The sequence below is a fragment of the Melanostigma gelatinosum genome (genome assembly GCF_949748355.1).
Source record: "Melanostigma gelatinosum genome assembly, chromosome: 17".
NCBI classification, from domain to species: Eukaryota; Metazoa; Chordata; class Actinopteri; order Perciformes; family Zoarcidae; genus Melanostigma; species Melanostigma gelatinosum.
The window spans coordinates 5,361,282-5,376,503 of record NC_136650.1 but is presented as its reverse complement, the minus strand read 5'-3'; the positions used below and the strand labels follow the sequence as shown (position 1 = coordinate 5,376,503).

At 43.8% G+C, this 15,222-nt stretch overlaps 1 protein-coding gene and 1 long non-coding RNA gene across 9 annotated transcripts in view; both read right to left on the bottom strand.

Moving 5' to 3' along the window:
- Positions 1-104: 104 nt before the first annotated feature.
- LOC306791620 lies at positions 105-8,069 on the bottom strand. The gene is made up of 4 exons (XR_013772761.1): positions 7,932-8,069; positions 7,170-7,207; positions 3,046-3,216; positions 105-492 (listed from the first exon to the last, which is right to left on the bottom strand). It is a non-coding gene; the product is annotated as an uncharacterized lncRNA (long non-coding RNA).
- A 1,497-nt stretch (positions 8,070-9,566) lies between these two features.
- eif3eb (eukaryotic translation initiation factor 3, subunit E, b) overlaps positions 9,567-15,222 on the bottom strand; it is a gene marked incomplete at its 5' end in the record, with an annotated part of 10,975 nt that continues 5,319 nt past the window's right edge. For 2 of the 8 annotated variants that reach the window (XM_079288665.1, XM_079288664.1), the window contains 7 exons: positions 9,567-9,889; positions 11,030-11,164; positions 11,344-11,446; positions 11,706-11,815; positions 14,368-14,469; positions 14,560-14,686; positions 15,103-15,222. The exon at positions 15,103-15,222 is cut by the window's right edge and continues 5 nt beyond it. In XM_079288665.1, the coding sequence (XP_079144791.1) occupies positions 9,851-9,889; positions 11,030-11,164; positions 11,344-11,446; positions 11,706-11,815; positions 14,368-14,469; positions 14,560-14,686; positions 15,103-15,222 (736 nt within the window). In that variant the 3' untranslated portion in view covers positions 9,567-9,850. Of the gene's footprint in view, positions 9,890-11,029; positions 11,165-11,245; positions 11,447-11,705; positions 11,897-14,331; positions 14,470-14,554; positions 14,687-15,102 lie in introns of those variants that run through there. The other 6 variants (XR_013772773.1, XR_013772774.1, XR_013772775.1 and 3 more) reach the window with 6 other exon arrangements.

Sequence of the window (15,222 nt, the reverse complement as noted above, 5' to 3'; positions counted from 1 at the left end):
TGACATTTGGAAGAAAAAGACAAGAAATATGAGAAACTTCAAGAAATCCAGTTGATCACATGTACTGTATTCTGTATGTTGGTGCTATCCGCCACCTGACCTCCGCCTTGCTCTTTCAGGTCATCAACATGCAAAATGACCAGAACTATGAATCAGTAAACCTGTTCCATTTAGTCTCCTCTTTTGCCTCGCGAGTCCGTTTCATCCTGCTTCATGTTCCTGCTTCGCTCCAAACGAGGCCGAGCTGGAATGAGTCAAATTAAAAACTGTTGCGCTGAGCCATTACGTAATCCCCACGACGTGGATGACGGGTTGCTTGTTTGTCCATTATCAGTCCTCCCAGTAGTCGAGTGAATCAAAGGGCCCGGCGGCACACACCGGGTCTGAATAGCGCAGCGGGACTCCTCCGTGGATCTGTCGTGCTGAAGGGTCACACTGATCAACCAAGTGCTTCATGAAGCCGGAGAGGAAGGTGAAGCATGATCCGGGTCACTTTAGATTTCATTACAAAGGACAATCATCCAGTCAAGAACAAGCCATGCAAACAATGATGTTTAAAAAAATCAATCATGCTCCTGCTCTGGAATGCCATTTGAGCCAAGAGTAATTCAATAAATACATACATGAATAAATAAGACGTTGAAATAAATCCTGAAATCAATAAACAAATGTAAATATACCTTTGTTTATTTGCAAGGTTTATTTAGGCATGTTTATTTATGTACCTATTTATTTGATAACATATTCCATACTGCTGCTGTACGCGTGACGTTGGCTCTTCCAGACATGATATAATGGAAGTGTCCACCGACACATGTATGTGATGCTTGAGACGCATTAAGTGCGTATCTTAACTACTACATAAAATGTATCTTAATTAGATTTAAAATAGTACATTTTCATCACAAGCACTTAAAGTGTAAAAAAATGAACAGCTAAGTGCCCAAAAACATGAGCAGCTTATATTGAGCTAAAGCCCTGCAAAGAAGAACACTTAACACGCTCAAAGTTAATACAAAGTAATGCATTAGTACTTATAGTACAATTTATATGTGAGAAGTATATTGAGAAAAAACACATCTTAAGTATATTTTCTGTTACCTGGTTAAAAAGCTTTACTGTTAATCTACTGCCTTCACAGCCTCAATACCAGTGATGAGCCGTCAGGGCCAGCAAGGCCTTCTCTGCTGGCCTAGACAGAATCACAAAGTTATAGCTATTTTATAATTTAATAATTTTCATAAATACACTACATGTATTATAATTTTTTTCCCCCATTATCTTATTGTCTCATTGCACAGCTACTGTCTTCCTCAGTTGCTCTGCTTCCAGTGCAGCTTGTTTTAAGTAGAGCTTTTATCCAATCAGAGTTCACCTCTGTGCCTCAAGGTAAGAACAGAGGCCCGAGGCCTGCAGAGTCTCAGGTGCATCCCTTTGCAGTTTAAGTGAATGGGGACGATATTGTTGATTGCCATATTGTTGATTGCCATAGTGTTTAACCAATCAGATCTTTAGTTTGACATGTTGGGAGTATTCTTTGACGTGCCAGAGCCTGCTAGCTGGCACGCTAGCAGGTACAAGTACGTGATTGGTCAGTGGGCTAGCGTGACATGCTGCCTCTGTCAAGCGGACATTTTCAGCCCTCAAACGCATTAAAACGTATTCAAGACATACAACTGGAGGCTCGACTGTCTTCACTGGTGTCCATGACTCGAGAGAGACTTCTTACTGGAACTAAAACGCACGGATGTACTGAACAACCGTGAGATTAAACTCTTTATTAACAAAGAAAGGAGGATGCACTTTGTCTTTAAATAGTGAACAGCAGCTCTGGTAAGTTAACTGCATCTGCAGCAGCTTTAATATGCTTGTTTATATATTATTATTTGTACAACTTGTTTTTATGAAGATGGATTTTTGTTTGGTTTAATATGTGATAGGAACCATTGTTACGTCCAATGTTGCTCTGGGGACACATTTACCTGGTTCCAGTGTTGCCAACTTGACGACTTTCTCGCTAAATCTGGCGACTTTCCGAACCCTCATGGCGACTTCTTTTGTCAAAAGCTACGAGCGAAATCTAGCGACTTGTTCTGGTGTTGTTGGAGACTTTACTGGTGTTTTGACTCTGACATTAAAGCACGTACGTTCTGCAGTTACTGTCGTGAACGAGCAGCGGGTGCTGCCGCTCTGCCGCCCCAAAGCACTCACAGGCGGCTACCAGGGGCGGACTGGAGGAAAAAAGTGGCGTTACTGTCAGACCGGCCCACACGGCATGTATTTCGCCGGTCTACGGCGGCCATTCGCACCTCCGCCGGCCCCGCTCAGACCGTCGCCCGGCACGACCGCACGGCGCAGACCGCGGTTATGGAGAAAAGTTTTTAAAAGCACCGTAGTGTCCAGCCGTGCTACAGCGTCCTCGGATCGCGAGGAGTAGTATAATGTCAGTTTATACTGTTGATCCAGTTTTCACTGATTATTGACATTCGGTATTTGAGTAAATTGAACGTGTTCTGTGAAGCATATAATATAGTCGGGGCCGGTGATGTCAGAGACCGGCCCAAACCCCGTCCCGATGGCCAGTACGCCCCTGCCGGCTACTCTCACAGCAGCCTCGTGCAGCAGTCAGAGCAGAGAGGAGACGCACTCTCGGCGTATTCTATATCTGCACTCTGCAGTTAGTGTATTTATAGGTGTAGAGCTTCATTTTTACACAAAACAGATGATAACCGTAGCTGTGGCGTCATAATGAGGACAGCGGTGAAGGCCCAGGTATAAAATGCACGGCCCGCCACTGCTCAATACACTACAATATTTGGCAAAAATAACTCTGTTTGTTTAGGCACTCAATGCAAAGCAAACTCATCACTGTCAAGTGAACTACAAAAGTTAAAATCAACATGCATTTGTTATTTCTGCACCTTTTGTTTCGAACAGCTGCTTTAGAGCCATCAGAACGAGTGAACAAACTCAAAACAGACTCGTTAAAGCAGACACGGTGGAAAGAGTGGTCCTTTGATGACAGAGCGGAGAAACATTCCTCACCTTCTGTGACCTCACCGCCATCACCGTTTCCACGGTGACTCTATGAGGTCGTCTCCTCCTCTTCCTGACTGCTGGACCCGGCGTCTCCTGTCCTCGTGCCACAGACTGCTTCACCACAGCTTCCTCTGACTGGACACAGGCAGCTGGCTTCTCTTTGGGCTTTTTCTTCCTCTGAAATAACAATTTTTTAAACATTCTTTCATCAGAGCAGAGTTGTCCCTCCTGTATCAGCTTTAAGCAGCGGCCTCTCGGACATACAGATTCTTATTTGTTTCAGTTTGGAGCTTCAGCTACAACGGGATGTTTCAGAGCCTTCCCTTTCCTTCTGACAGAAATACAGTTTATAAAAGAAACACATAGCGTCCCACATGGAACCACTTTATATTTCCACACTTTGGCTCATTTGTCAACGTTTGCTTTGAGGACAATCCACCAATGAAACAGCAGCTCCTGATAGCTGGCGTGCACAGACGGAGCCGGACAAAAGCCTCCTCAGTCACAGGCCGTTGATTGTGATCAACGCTGTCAGGTAAACAAATGGGCTTTTGTTTTTCCTCCTGCTCAACTCGTCCAATGAGGTCTTTGCTCCTAAGTGAAAAAAATCGTTTTGTGTGGTTGAACGGGAACTCTGGAACGTTTCAGTTCAGTTACGATCTTACTTGACATTATAATTATAGCTTCGTACGGAGCGTCGGAGCTGAATTTAAAGATGATAAATCCCACAGTTTCAGTCTCTCATGTGTCAAAACACAGCTGTTCTTACACAGTGGTGGAATGTTACTCACATTTACTTCAGTAAAGTTTTTTGACACTTTACTTGTACTTTACTTGAGTATTTCCATCTTCTGCTACATTATACTATCACACCGCTACATTTCAGAGGGAAATATTGCATTTTTTACTCTGCTAAATGTATTTTATATTGCAGATTCAGCTCAAGAACAAAAATATATAATCAACAATCAACAAATATATAATAAACAATTAATTATGTTGTATTATTATGGATAAAGATAAGGCTGTATTGATCCCTTGGTGAGATTCCCAAGCTACCCAGCAGTATATGTGTGTGTGTGTATACATACATACATACATACATACATACATACATACATACATACATACATACATACATACATACATACATACATTAGGGGTGTAATGGTTCACAAAATTCACGGTTGGGTACGATACAGTGGAGCCACGGTTCGGTACGTTTCGGTGCAGTAGAAAACTATAAATGCCATATAAAAATATATTTATTCATTACAACTAACATCATGAAGTTATTCTTTGACTTTGAACAATGATGGAACTATACCTGAGTGACTCATCTTCTGGGGTGTCTTCTGAGCAACACATAAGCATAAACAACAAAAACTGCTCCTTAATGTTATGTACTATTGTTACTTACATCTTGCAAAAGAGATTTTTAATCTCAATGGGACTACCTGGTTCAATAAAGTTTTTTTTTATTTTTTTATTTTTTTATTATTATTGTTATTTTTTTAAATTCAAACGTATTGTTCGGTTCGTCATGCGTACCGAACCGTGAGCCTCGTACCGAACGGTTCAATACGAATACGCGTATTGTTACACCCCTAATATATATATCTGGAACAGGCCATCCTGCATGAGCACTCCTACTTTTTAAGTATGTTTTGATGCCAGTACTTTTGCACTAACTATGTTTAATGGAGTATATTATGTATGCATTGTGCTTTTACTCGAGAAAAAGATCAGAGTACTTCTTGCTTGTCATCTCTCAGCACGCCTTGTGGGAGGAGTCACGGCCTGTCAATCACTTCCTGAGGGCTGAGTAACTTATCATCATGCAGCAATCAGCAGTTCAGAGTTTGGAGGCATGGGTTATTTTAGAGAGGACCGATCATGTGCGCCTTGAAGAAAAGAAACGCTAAAGAAAACAATGCAAGTGGAGAAAACAACTTCACTGATTTGTTTCATAAGTTGAATTGCTTTGAGCTCTCAGGGCCACAGTACCTTTTATCTGCTACGAATTACAACCGAAAGAATGCGTGAGTGACATTTCAATTGTGCAAAAAAAAAGAACAAATCCTTTCTTTCATACTGAAAAGCACATGCAATCCTAATGAAATCCTTCACACGTCGCACAGGGAAGTGCATGCTCATACAGTGTTTCTTACCACAATGAGAGCAATGTGTTCTCCACAATCGTACAATTTGATATTTGGGTACAAACAGTGTGGAGGCATTTGTCTTCTGTGCGATTCGAGACAGAGACCGACAGAGTAATAGCTCCCGTCGGCATACGGAGACCTCACATGTCTCTTTGTCCACACTCTGGATGCAGTGGGAGGAAATGGACCTCTGTTTGGTGTGTCAGCACCAAACGGACAAAGGCATTTCAGAGAGCCTCTCACACTTATCGCACACAATGACAGCACAGTGCTGCTCCACTGTGCATAGTGACGGTGCCAAGACATACTTGAGCGAGGATCTCTCTGTAGAACATGGGCCCACTTGGCAATCGTGGTAAAGCTAAAGAGATTTTATATGACGGCACATAGATTACATGGGAATGATATGAACAACGAGACGGGACAACAGGGGGCCGAAGCCGAGGAGGGTCCGTTAAATAGGTGCACTGCATTTCTATCGTATGACCTGCGTGCTACACAAACTGTAGTAGAAGATGCATGACACGTCGGGATGTTGAGAACAATGCTCTTTGTTTTGAGCTTCAGTAAAAGCCAGTTCCTCCTTGTATTTATAAAAGAAACGGTGCGGCTCATGCTGGAAACATTGAATGCATAACTTCCCCTTAATAAGGAGACGGAACATGACATGTAAGAACAGGACAGAGTGCTACACGAGCCAGCAACATTCATTTTCCAGAGATGGTGTTAGCTGCGCTGCTAGCTAGCAGTGCAACCTCGTGACCTGATTTCTTCTCTAGCGCCACCATGTGGTTTACAGTTGTGTGTTGTGTTTTTATTGGATTGCGTATTGGTTTGTGTTCCTATTAGGACGAATTGTTTGGGCATTCCTTAACTTTAGCGTCACCATCTGGTGAGCGTTTTCGTCGTTCAATACTTTCGACTCCAAAACTGACATTCCCAGCAGCCCCGGCTGTACTATGCTAATTAGCAAATGTTAGCATGCTAACACAGGCTAACTACCATGGTAAACATTACACCCGCTGAACGTCTCCATGCTAGCGTTGCCATCGTGAAACATGTGAGCATGTTAGTGTTAGCAATTAGCTCATAGCGCTACAGGGGCCTGGTAGTACAAGAACACAGTACAACCTCATGATTATTATTTCCATTTCATCGTGTTTTCAACAAATTCTTCACCACATTTTTCAACGCTTGACAAAGATGTGTTGGCAGTTCATAAATGTAAAGGCGGAGTGTGTAGGATTTGGCGGCATCTGGCAATGAGGTGGCAGATTGCAACCCGTTGAAACTTCTCCCGAGCGAGTCGTGGGAAGTGAGTTGAGATGAAACACGAAATAAATCAGACCTTTTAATGTTGTATTCCATTTCTGCAAATAGATCCCCCTGAATGCTACACACTGTTCCTTTAAATGCTGCTGACCTGAGAACTCATTTCAAGTGTCATCTGATGGACTGTTTAAACCAGAAGGTAACGTTGCATTTGTTTCCACAGCAACATCAATCAAGACCGACTCCACCAGTGCTTTGTTATTTAAAACCTGAAGGACCTCTCAACAGAGGTCTCCAATTCACAATTTTTGACAGCCACTATATTAAGAGCTGTGATAAAATCCTCCAATATGATTTTATCAAGGCATCAGTTTTTTTGTCCCACATTGGCAGAAGCAGATAATAATGTCACGCCATTAAATAACAATGGGTAAGTAGAGGTAATAATAAAGCTTGCCGGTCTCGTGTGCTCCTCTGGTTGTTTGAAACTGAGCAAAGTGCAGGTGAACGAGGACCTCTGGAGTCTGAAGCGGGCGTTACAAGCTGATGTACTGCTGAGATAATGAGTGCAGACTGCCCTTCAGAGGACTTCTTAGAGATTATACAGGAATGTGAGGCATGAGGTGTTCACACCTGTAGTGCAAATGAGGGAGGTCTTTAAAACAGTTGTTCTCATGAGGTTTATTTTCTCACCTGAGTCGGAGCTTTAGATTTGGAGTGCTTTGCCATCACTGTATGGGGAAAAACAATCCAATATCATTTTAGACAGAACAATAAGTGTGTGTCATGATGTGGTGAAAGAGATATTGCTTTAAAAATGTGTGCAGTGCAGAAATATCCAATTTTCTTGCAGTGACACACAGGTTACCAGGACCCCATGATCCATCGTGTCATATGAAGAAGAAGAAACATTCCTTTATTAGTCCCACAGTGGGGAAATTATTCTCTGCATTTGACCCATCCCTGTGTATACAGGGAGCAGATATGTATGACATATCCTTAAACTCACATTCTGGAGTGGGGGTACAACGTGTAGTCGCACACTTAGTCAAACACAAAGGATGCCTGCTCGAGGCAACGTCCTAAAAATAAAGATGTTTTATTGCACTAAAGGGTATGAAAGAGCTATTGTATGCTCTCACATGGGTAAAGGAACATTTATAACTGTATTCAGAACGGAGGCAGAGCCAACACGAGCTGGGAAATGTCTGGAAAATGTGCACTCTGCAGGTTTGGAAAGGAAACACGAAGAATTTACAATTACTGGACTTGAGGGAGCGAGAGAGAGAGAGAGAGAAAAAAAGAAGCATTTCCACTGAGAGTTCCTCAAACAGAGCCTGAGCTGAAGTTAAAACTTCAGACAGCAGCATCAGTCACAGGCCTCCTCCACACACCCACAGAGAAGGGGAGGTGTGTGAGTGTGTGTGTGTGGAGGGAGGTCGAGGGCCCACCTACCTGCCAGGTACCGCTCCAGGGAGGGCGAGGATCTCTGGTTCCAACTGTAGCAGCAGAAGAACAAGAGCCAGACCAGGAGGGTGGCCAGCACCAGAGCTAGGACCCAGAGGAGCCGGGCCGCAGATGGGTTAGTGACAGCCCAGGCCGTCAGGATGTCCATGACGGAGGCTGGCTGAGCACGCTTTGTTTCTTCACCTCCCGATCTGATTCCCAGAGTTGCGACTGCAGCAGAGCTGGTGAACGGGGTTATTCAGCTGGACCTGTTCGTGTCCTCTCGGTGCAGCCACGGTGCCGACAGCAGCAGGAAGAAGCAGCAGCAGCAGCCAGAGCAACCACAGATGGATACCAGCTGTTCCAGAAGGGAGCCGCGCACAGACCTCAAGCCCACGTCAGCTCTGGAGTGTGTGTGTGTGTGCAAGCATGTGTGCGTGAGCTCCTGTGTGTGTGTGTGTGTGTGTGTGCGTCTGTTGTGTTTAACTCGAGTCGTGGAAAAGTGTGTGTGGAATCTGGAGGAGTGGCTAGCAGTTAACAGCAGCAGGCTTAACTGTCAGCCCCCCCCCCCCCCCAGGCTAAACATGAGAAAGAGGTCTCTTCGCCGTGCTGAAGGGAGACTCCAGAGAGGCACCTGGGGCCACTTTCCCCTCTTCACCTGCAGAAATGTTTCACGCGATGACAGCGGTGCATTTCGCCTCCTGACACAGTGAGCGCTGGAGCATTTCATTTCTTGGTGGTCGGTAACCAGGTTAGTCCCACTGACGACGTGACGACGTGAGGAACAAAGAGTGCAGACTTTTATTGACCCAAACTATTCACCCGACAGGTTTTACAGGCATTATGGGGGCATCCTCTGGAATGCTCTGCCATGTGACCTAAGGTGTGCTGCAGCAGTGTCTTCTATAAAAAGCACATTAAAATGCATCTTTTCCACTCACTTTTAGTTCGGTGTAGTTAAAAAGGTAAAACCTTTGTTTTAGTATTCCATTTTAAATAATACCTCATTATCTTAATATGTAATACCTCCTTATCTTATCTTATTAACATTCCCTGTTGCACTAAACGTGCTCTATAAACCGACCTGACTTGTTCCAAACCCTGACTGCATGTTACAGTCCATCGACACGGGTGAAATATTTGCACTGCAGCATCAATATTCTGAAATAAGCTGTGGCTAAACATTTGCTGCACGAGCAGAAACGACCGGCTCTAACTGACGACGAACAGAGAGGCCTTGAAAATAAAGTGTGTGACTGATGTATGATCCGTAAAGCGGTTGCCGGTCCCCTTCAATTTGATCTCCATGCCAAGTGAAGCTTTTCTTAAGTTTTCCTTTTCAATCACGAAATCATTCGTGCTTCTAACGCCGAGGCGTCAGAGGAGAGCCGGGTTCAGTGCCGCCTTTCAAAGAGTTCTTTGGTTTCATTTATGCATCAGGTTTCCAGCCGTCTGTTCCCTTTATTTGCTCATTTTTACAACCAATCACACAAATATTAAATTGAATATTAAATCTGGGAGAGATTGTTGGGAAAATGCTACAACTGTCTGCAAACGGCGGGAAACAAAGACGAACCAATGGCGCCATCTAGTGGTCGGATATGAATAGAGGAAGAAGACACAAATCTCTCTGAAGAGGCAAAATATGTTTAATGTTAATTGTCGGCTGGATCGATAAACTAAAGTTTGGGTGAATACTTTAGAAATCAACAGTTGATACCAGAATAAATATAATAATAACTTATGATGAACTTAATAAATAATACCTCGGTGACGATGTCTTAATCCAGAATTGTCGCGTCCTCTGACATTTCATACTGCAGAAGTCATGCTGCCAGTTAAATAACAATAGTCGCTAATCTGATAAATAAATTCAATGAATAATATCCAGTAGAGACATCTGCATCCTCTTGAAGCCGATTTCCATTTTAGGAGAAGCCAGAGTCTTGAGCAGCCCAATTTGGAGTCTGAGAAAATATAAAAAACAAACATTACAAGAAATGCTTAAACAACTTTATAAAAAGGCAAAAAGAGATTTGCTCCATAATTAGATATCCACCATCTGAAAACAGCTGCTTCTCTCTAGAACAGGACAAAAGCAATGTTGACAGATTGTGCAGAATTCTAAGCGACTCAGATTTGAATCATGATTATTTTATATCGTATAATAAATTAAATTACCCAAAATAAAATGCTGTGTTGTACCACAGCATTTTACCTGTGTTGAGGAAAGTTCAGGAGTTACATGAGGCTGTCGTGTTTTCACACACATTGATTGGAGGGCAGTAGGACAGGAGAGCAATCACAATGTGAGTTATGTGACATTTAGATCCAGTCTAATTCTAAAGAGTATAAACTTACGAAAAATGTAAAAGAAATGTCTCAAACAATAAATAAATCACGTCTCCGAGTCTCAACTCATCGGTTAAAAGTAAAAAAAACTAAAGCGATGATGTATGGTATTAATATCCTCTTTCCCTGAACAGTAAATACTAAAAAGATACAAAGTTCACATCCAGGCGGCAACCTCCGGGTCTGAAAAGTGAAGCCACAGCAGCAGAGCCTTAAAGCTGCATTATCTCTGATGTCCACCAGGGGGCGACTCCTCTGGTTGTATAGACGTCTATGAGAAAATGGCTCTACTTCTCTCTTGATTCAGTAAACATTGTAAAGATGAGTTTATGGTCTCAATCTCTAGTTTCAAGTATTCTTCAATACACCATGATGTTCATTTAGTAACTGATGCTCCATTTAGAGTCAAACAGACCATGCAGCAGGGGATGCTTTAGGGCGGGGCTACATGGTGATTGACAGGTTGTCCATTCTGGGAGTCCTCTGTGTTTACATGTTTGAACTTTAACCCTTTCACAGTGCGTTTTCACTTCATGAAAGTGAAATAAGGTCGCCTAAAAATGTCTTATTTAGCATTCGGTTGTTACAACTTTCCCGTTACAAAGAAAACAGGATGGTGACGGTCAAAATACAAGACAGCCCGCGGCTTCAAAACGGCAGCCTACAAACTAACGGGTGACGTCCCAGTGACTCCACCCACGTCTAACATACGGTCTATGTCCACATGCATACACCATGTTCAGAGCGTTCTCTACCTCATTCCTGTTGCTGTGGGCCACTTTCTTCTCGATGTTCATTGCCAGCATCTGGCTACGGAACGACAGGCTCTTGGTCTTCTCGATCACCTGCTGGTACGGCGACACCGCGTTGTTGCCCATCACCACATGACCCTGAGGGACAAACAGTCACACAAATGAAGGACTGATGTTAATGCACCGCCAGTTAAACTCTTACATGAGCAAAATACATACATTTCTTAAACCAGAAGACTAGACAGGGCCGGTCATGGTAGGCTGGGTGATCTGAAGCTCATCCGACTGAAAGTGGATCAGTGGATGTGGATCCTCACCAGTTTGGAGTCGATCTTGGCGTCGAGTCTGGCATTACGGATGAGGTTGACGATCCACCTCTCCGCCTCCTCCGGCGTCATGTTGAGCTTGTCTGCCAGCATGCTGAGTGGAGAGAGCGAAGGAGGAGGGGCATTTCAGCGGAGTGAATATCATTTGGGGTAATCCAGTCTGTGAAAACTCGTTTTATAGTTCTCTGTTGAATATACGAGCAGGACATGGATGAAATCAAAAAAAAAAAAAAGAAGGCTTTCATTGTAATCCCCCCCCCCCATGTTGAAAAGGAACTGTGCCTTCACAAATGAAAAGGAACGGCACACTCTGTTCCTGACGAGTACGCCTGTTAGTTACAAAGACGGCGTACCTGATGCTGATACACTGATGGATCCGACAAAAGGTCTCAAAGATGAAGAGACGGGCGTTCTCGATGAAATCCTCGAGGCAAGCGACCAGGAAGAAGTCGTTCACGAGAACCTGGAGGACAAAAAGACCACAGTGCTCCATCGATCACGTCTCACACAAAGCATTGACATGGAGGAGGCAGAAGAGGACAACCTGGAAAAGACAAAGTGTTCCTTCAGTTACTACTTCTCGTTCTCTGCCGGCACACTTTCCCATACATGCATAATGTGCGTGCAGCTATCATTCAAACCGCATCCATGTTATACTGGAATGATAAGTATACTGGAGTACATAACAGCACGATAAACCACATGAGGTTCTGGAAACTATCCACAGTGGGCTGGCTGTTCTGCCATCATTTCCAGCTATTGGTTTATCCACCCATACATTAAAATGTCCCGGTCAAAACTATGTGGTTTGGATGATTTGGGAATTTTTTTTGGTCCAAATTTACCAATTCTCAAAAATGATATGGTCACATGAGGTCATTTTCCGAAATAAAATGCACATTTATGCATTAATGTGCTTCCAAATCTCCTCAGGTTATCTGCTGCATAGGAGCTTCCTGTGGTGTGAGTGTGAAGGCGAAATCATGTGCTGATGTTGAGAATGGAGCTCATGCAACAACATTTCCCTGCTCTTATCTCAACTTCCTCTTACTGGTATTCCTAAAGGAGGGCTCGTACGAGTGAGACCCAGCAAAACGCTCCGACCTTTGGATAACGATTAGCGCTCCAATTATACTGACGCGTGGCAGCGTGGACTAGAACCCCAAGATGACGTGCGAGCTACGAGCACGCACAAAAGCGTTGACGCTAGACGCGCTGTTCCATAAAAGGAAAGCCTATGATTTTAACAGCATCAGCAGCAGAATGAAGGGACCTGCTAAGGACAAGGAATAGTGGCGGGGGGGGGGGGGGGGATAGCAAGTGCCGTTACTGCCGTGTCACCAGAGGGTCGTACCAACACTGAAATACAGCACAGAATGCTGTAACATGAAACAGGCCTCTCCACAGCACGCTGTTTGGTGACCGATAGACCAGCGGGACAAATAACTGAAGTGGTTTTGCAGTTTGAGAGTTCATGTTGATATTGTAGCGTAATACAATAGCACCAGTCGCACATTTAAGTGATGTCGTCGGGTAAATTCAGCAAACATATTGGCTAACCAGTTAAACAGGACATTGTCAACATCATTATGATGTGGAGTTGACACGGGGTTTGTAAAGTGAAAATTGCTTCAAAATAATGAATTATACAATCCATTGGCAAAATAATTGCGCAGGACTCCTTCGACAGGTCTAGACCACTCAAATTGAAAATACGAGACTATTGGTGAATGTGGCAAGTTCTCCTAAATCACTCGAACAAGCCACTTTGTACCGTTGGTTCTTGCATAAGGCCCATTGTTCTGCCTTTGTAAAGAAAGAACTCAAAATACTGATGCTCACAGCTATAAATATTTAATGTATGCTCGGGTTGAGCAATTGTACAACTATATCATCCATCAGCCACTGGCTGGGTACATCTAGGATTTTTCGGGGGGCATTTTAGATCTCAGATCAAACTACGATCGCTGCTTGTTGGTCTGACTTTGCCTGTTGGAATTTTAACACATCCAACCCGAATTTACACGCATGTTTTTTTAGATAAATACGATAAGATTACTATTGCACAACAAGATGTTAAGATACTGTATTTCTCCACCAAGCCGGAGTGTGTGTGTGTGTGTGTGTGTGTCGGAGATTATGTTGCGACGTCTCCATCTGTTGGTTTTAAAGCAACAATCACAGAAACATCAAATGGGATGTTTGTTTGACCATCTCGAATCTGCAGAGGAGCTCAGATTTATGAATAAATTAGCATCTATGATGTTGAAAGGAGATGTGGCACCATGATTTCACAAGGAGCCGTTGTTGTGTATGAAATCCAATTACTCCACGCTTTGCTGTGGTAAACACACAAACGAAGGTGCACGGCAAGCATGAATATTACTTTACCGATTCACTCGTTTTCATCATGTGACTGAGACGAACCGAGTCCACTGCTGACATTAATATTCAATATTAATCAAAAAGAAGTGCTCTTCACACAACAGGAGACCTTCATTAAAAACATAAGAACTTGTTTTTACAGTAATTAAGACATGTTGTTGATCTCTAGAGGGAAAAACATGCACATTTAAATTCCCCTGATGATTAAAAGCCAGCAGATTCCATGAGAGCTCACTCTCCGTATCTGACAGGATAGTTGAGGCCTTCGCAATCACTGCATAATTTACACAAAAGGAGTAAAAGCCAATTCACGGGGTGCTCAGAGAACGGGCAAAGTGGTCCCCCGACACACAACTAAAAAAAAATACTGCAGGGTTTCTAAAGAGACGGCAACCGAGCCCCAAATCCGACAGCTGTTCCGCTTTGAAAATCAAACTGAAGAAAAGTAAGAGCCGGCAAATCAGACCAGACACGGATTTGCTGAGGCTGAATGGCTGCAAAGTTAAACGCTTTGGGCTCAGGAGATGAGAGCGCCATAGCTAAGGGAGGCTTCATATCACCCCTCCGTCCCGCGAGACCATGACAAACACACACCGTCAAGCAGGAGAAACTTCAGGAAGCTATCCTCACCGACTCGCACTCCCTCAGCTTCTTCTGGGCGCCGTCGAAGTCGAAGTTCACATAGAGACACTCCACGAACTCTGTGATGGGGTCCTTGTATGTGTACGACTCCTGCAGGCGTGAAAGAGAGAGAAGCCTTAGACCGAACCCTCGAGCCACTTTGGATTAAAATATGATTCTGCTGACGTTTACTGACTTTACCTGTTGAATGACTTTCACCAAGTCTTTGAGCACTTGTCTGCGCTTGCGTACGTCTTTGTTGGTGATGACTGCGGTTGTGAGGTATCGCAGCATGTGTGGGCACATTGTCTGGATCGCATTCAAGTACCTTAAACAAAAAGAAAAAAAAACACACAAAAGCAGCACACGGTGGCATCAACAAACGTCATCGCAACAAAACTGGGTCATTTTCCTCCAAAAGAAAACACGCAGGAGCTTTGATTCATGAGGTAAATACACATGGTGCTATTGTAAACAAAACGTGCACACTTGTGTGGCTGCAACACAATCTGATCAAAAACACGTTCAGGAAGTTAAGTGACAATACAACAGCAGGGTGGCCTTCAAGCTATAAGGGTCCTTTAAATAACAGGGCTCAGATTTAGCCAGCGTGTCCCTCAACCGTACGCTCTCGAGCAACAGAAAGAATGAAACGCACGCTCCGGCTGACAGCACCATCACACCCGTGTGTCGTTTGTAGAAGCCGACGGTTCTTTGCGGTGTATTGAAAGCACGGGGACTCACTGGGGCTGGTAGAGGAAGAGCTCGATGATGTTGTCCCGGCCTTTAGGGTGGTTGAAGAACACAAAGAGGGACCAGTGGATGAGCCAGGTCCTCTGTTGGAGTGACTGGAGAGGAGAGCTC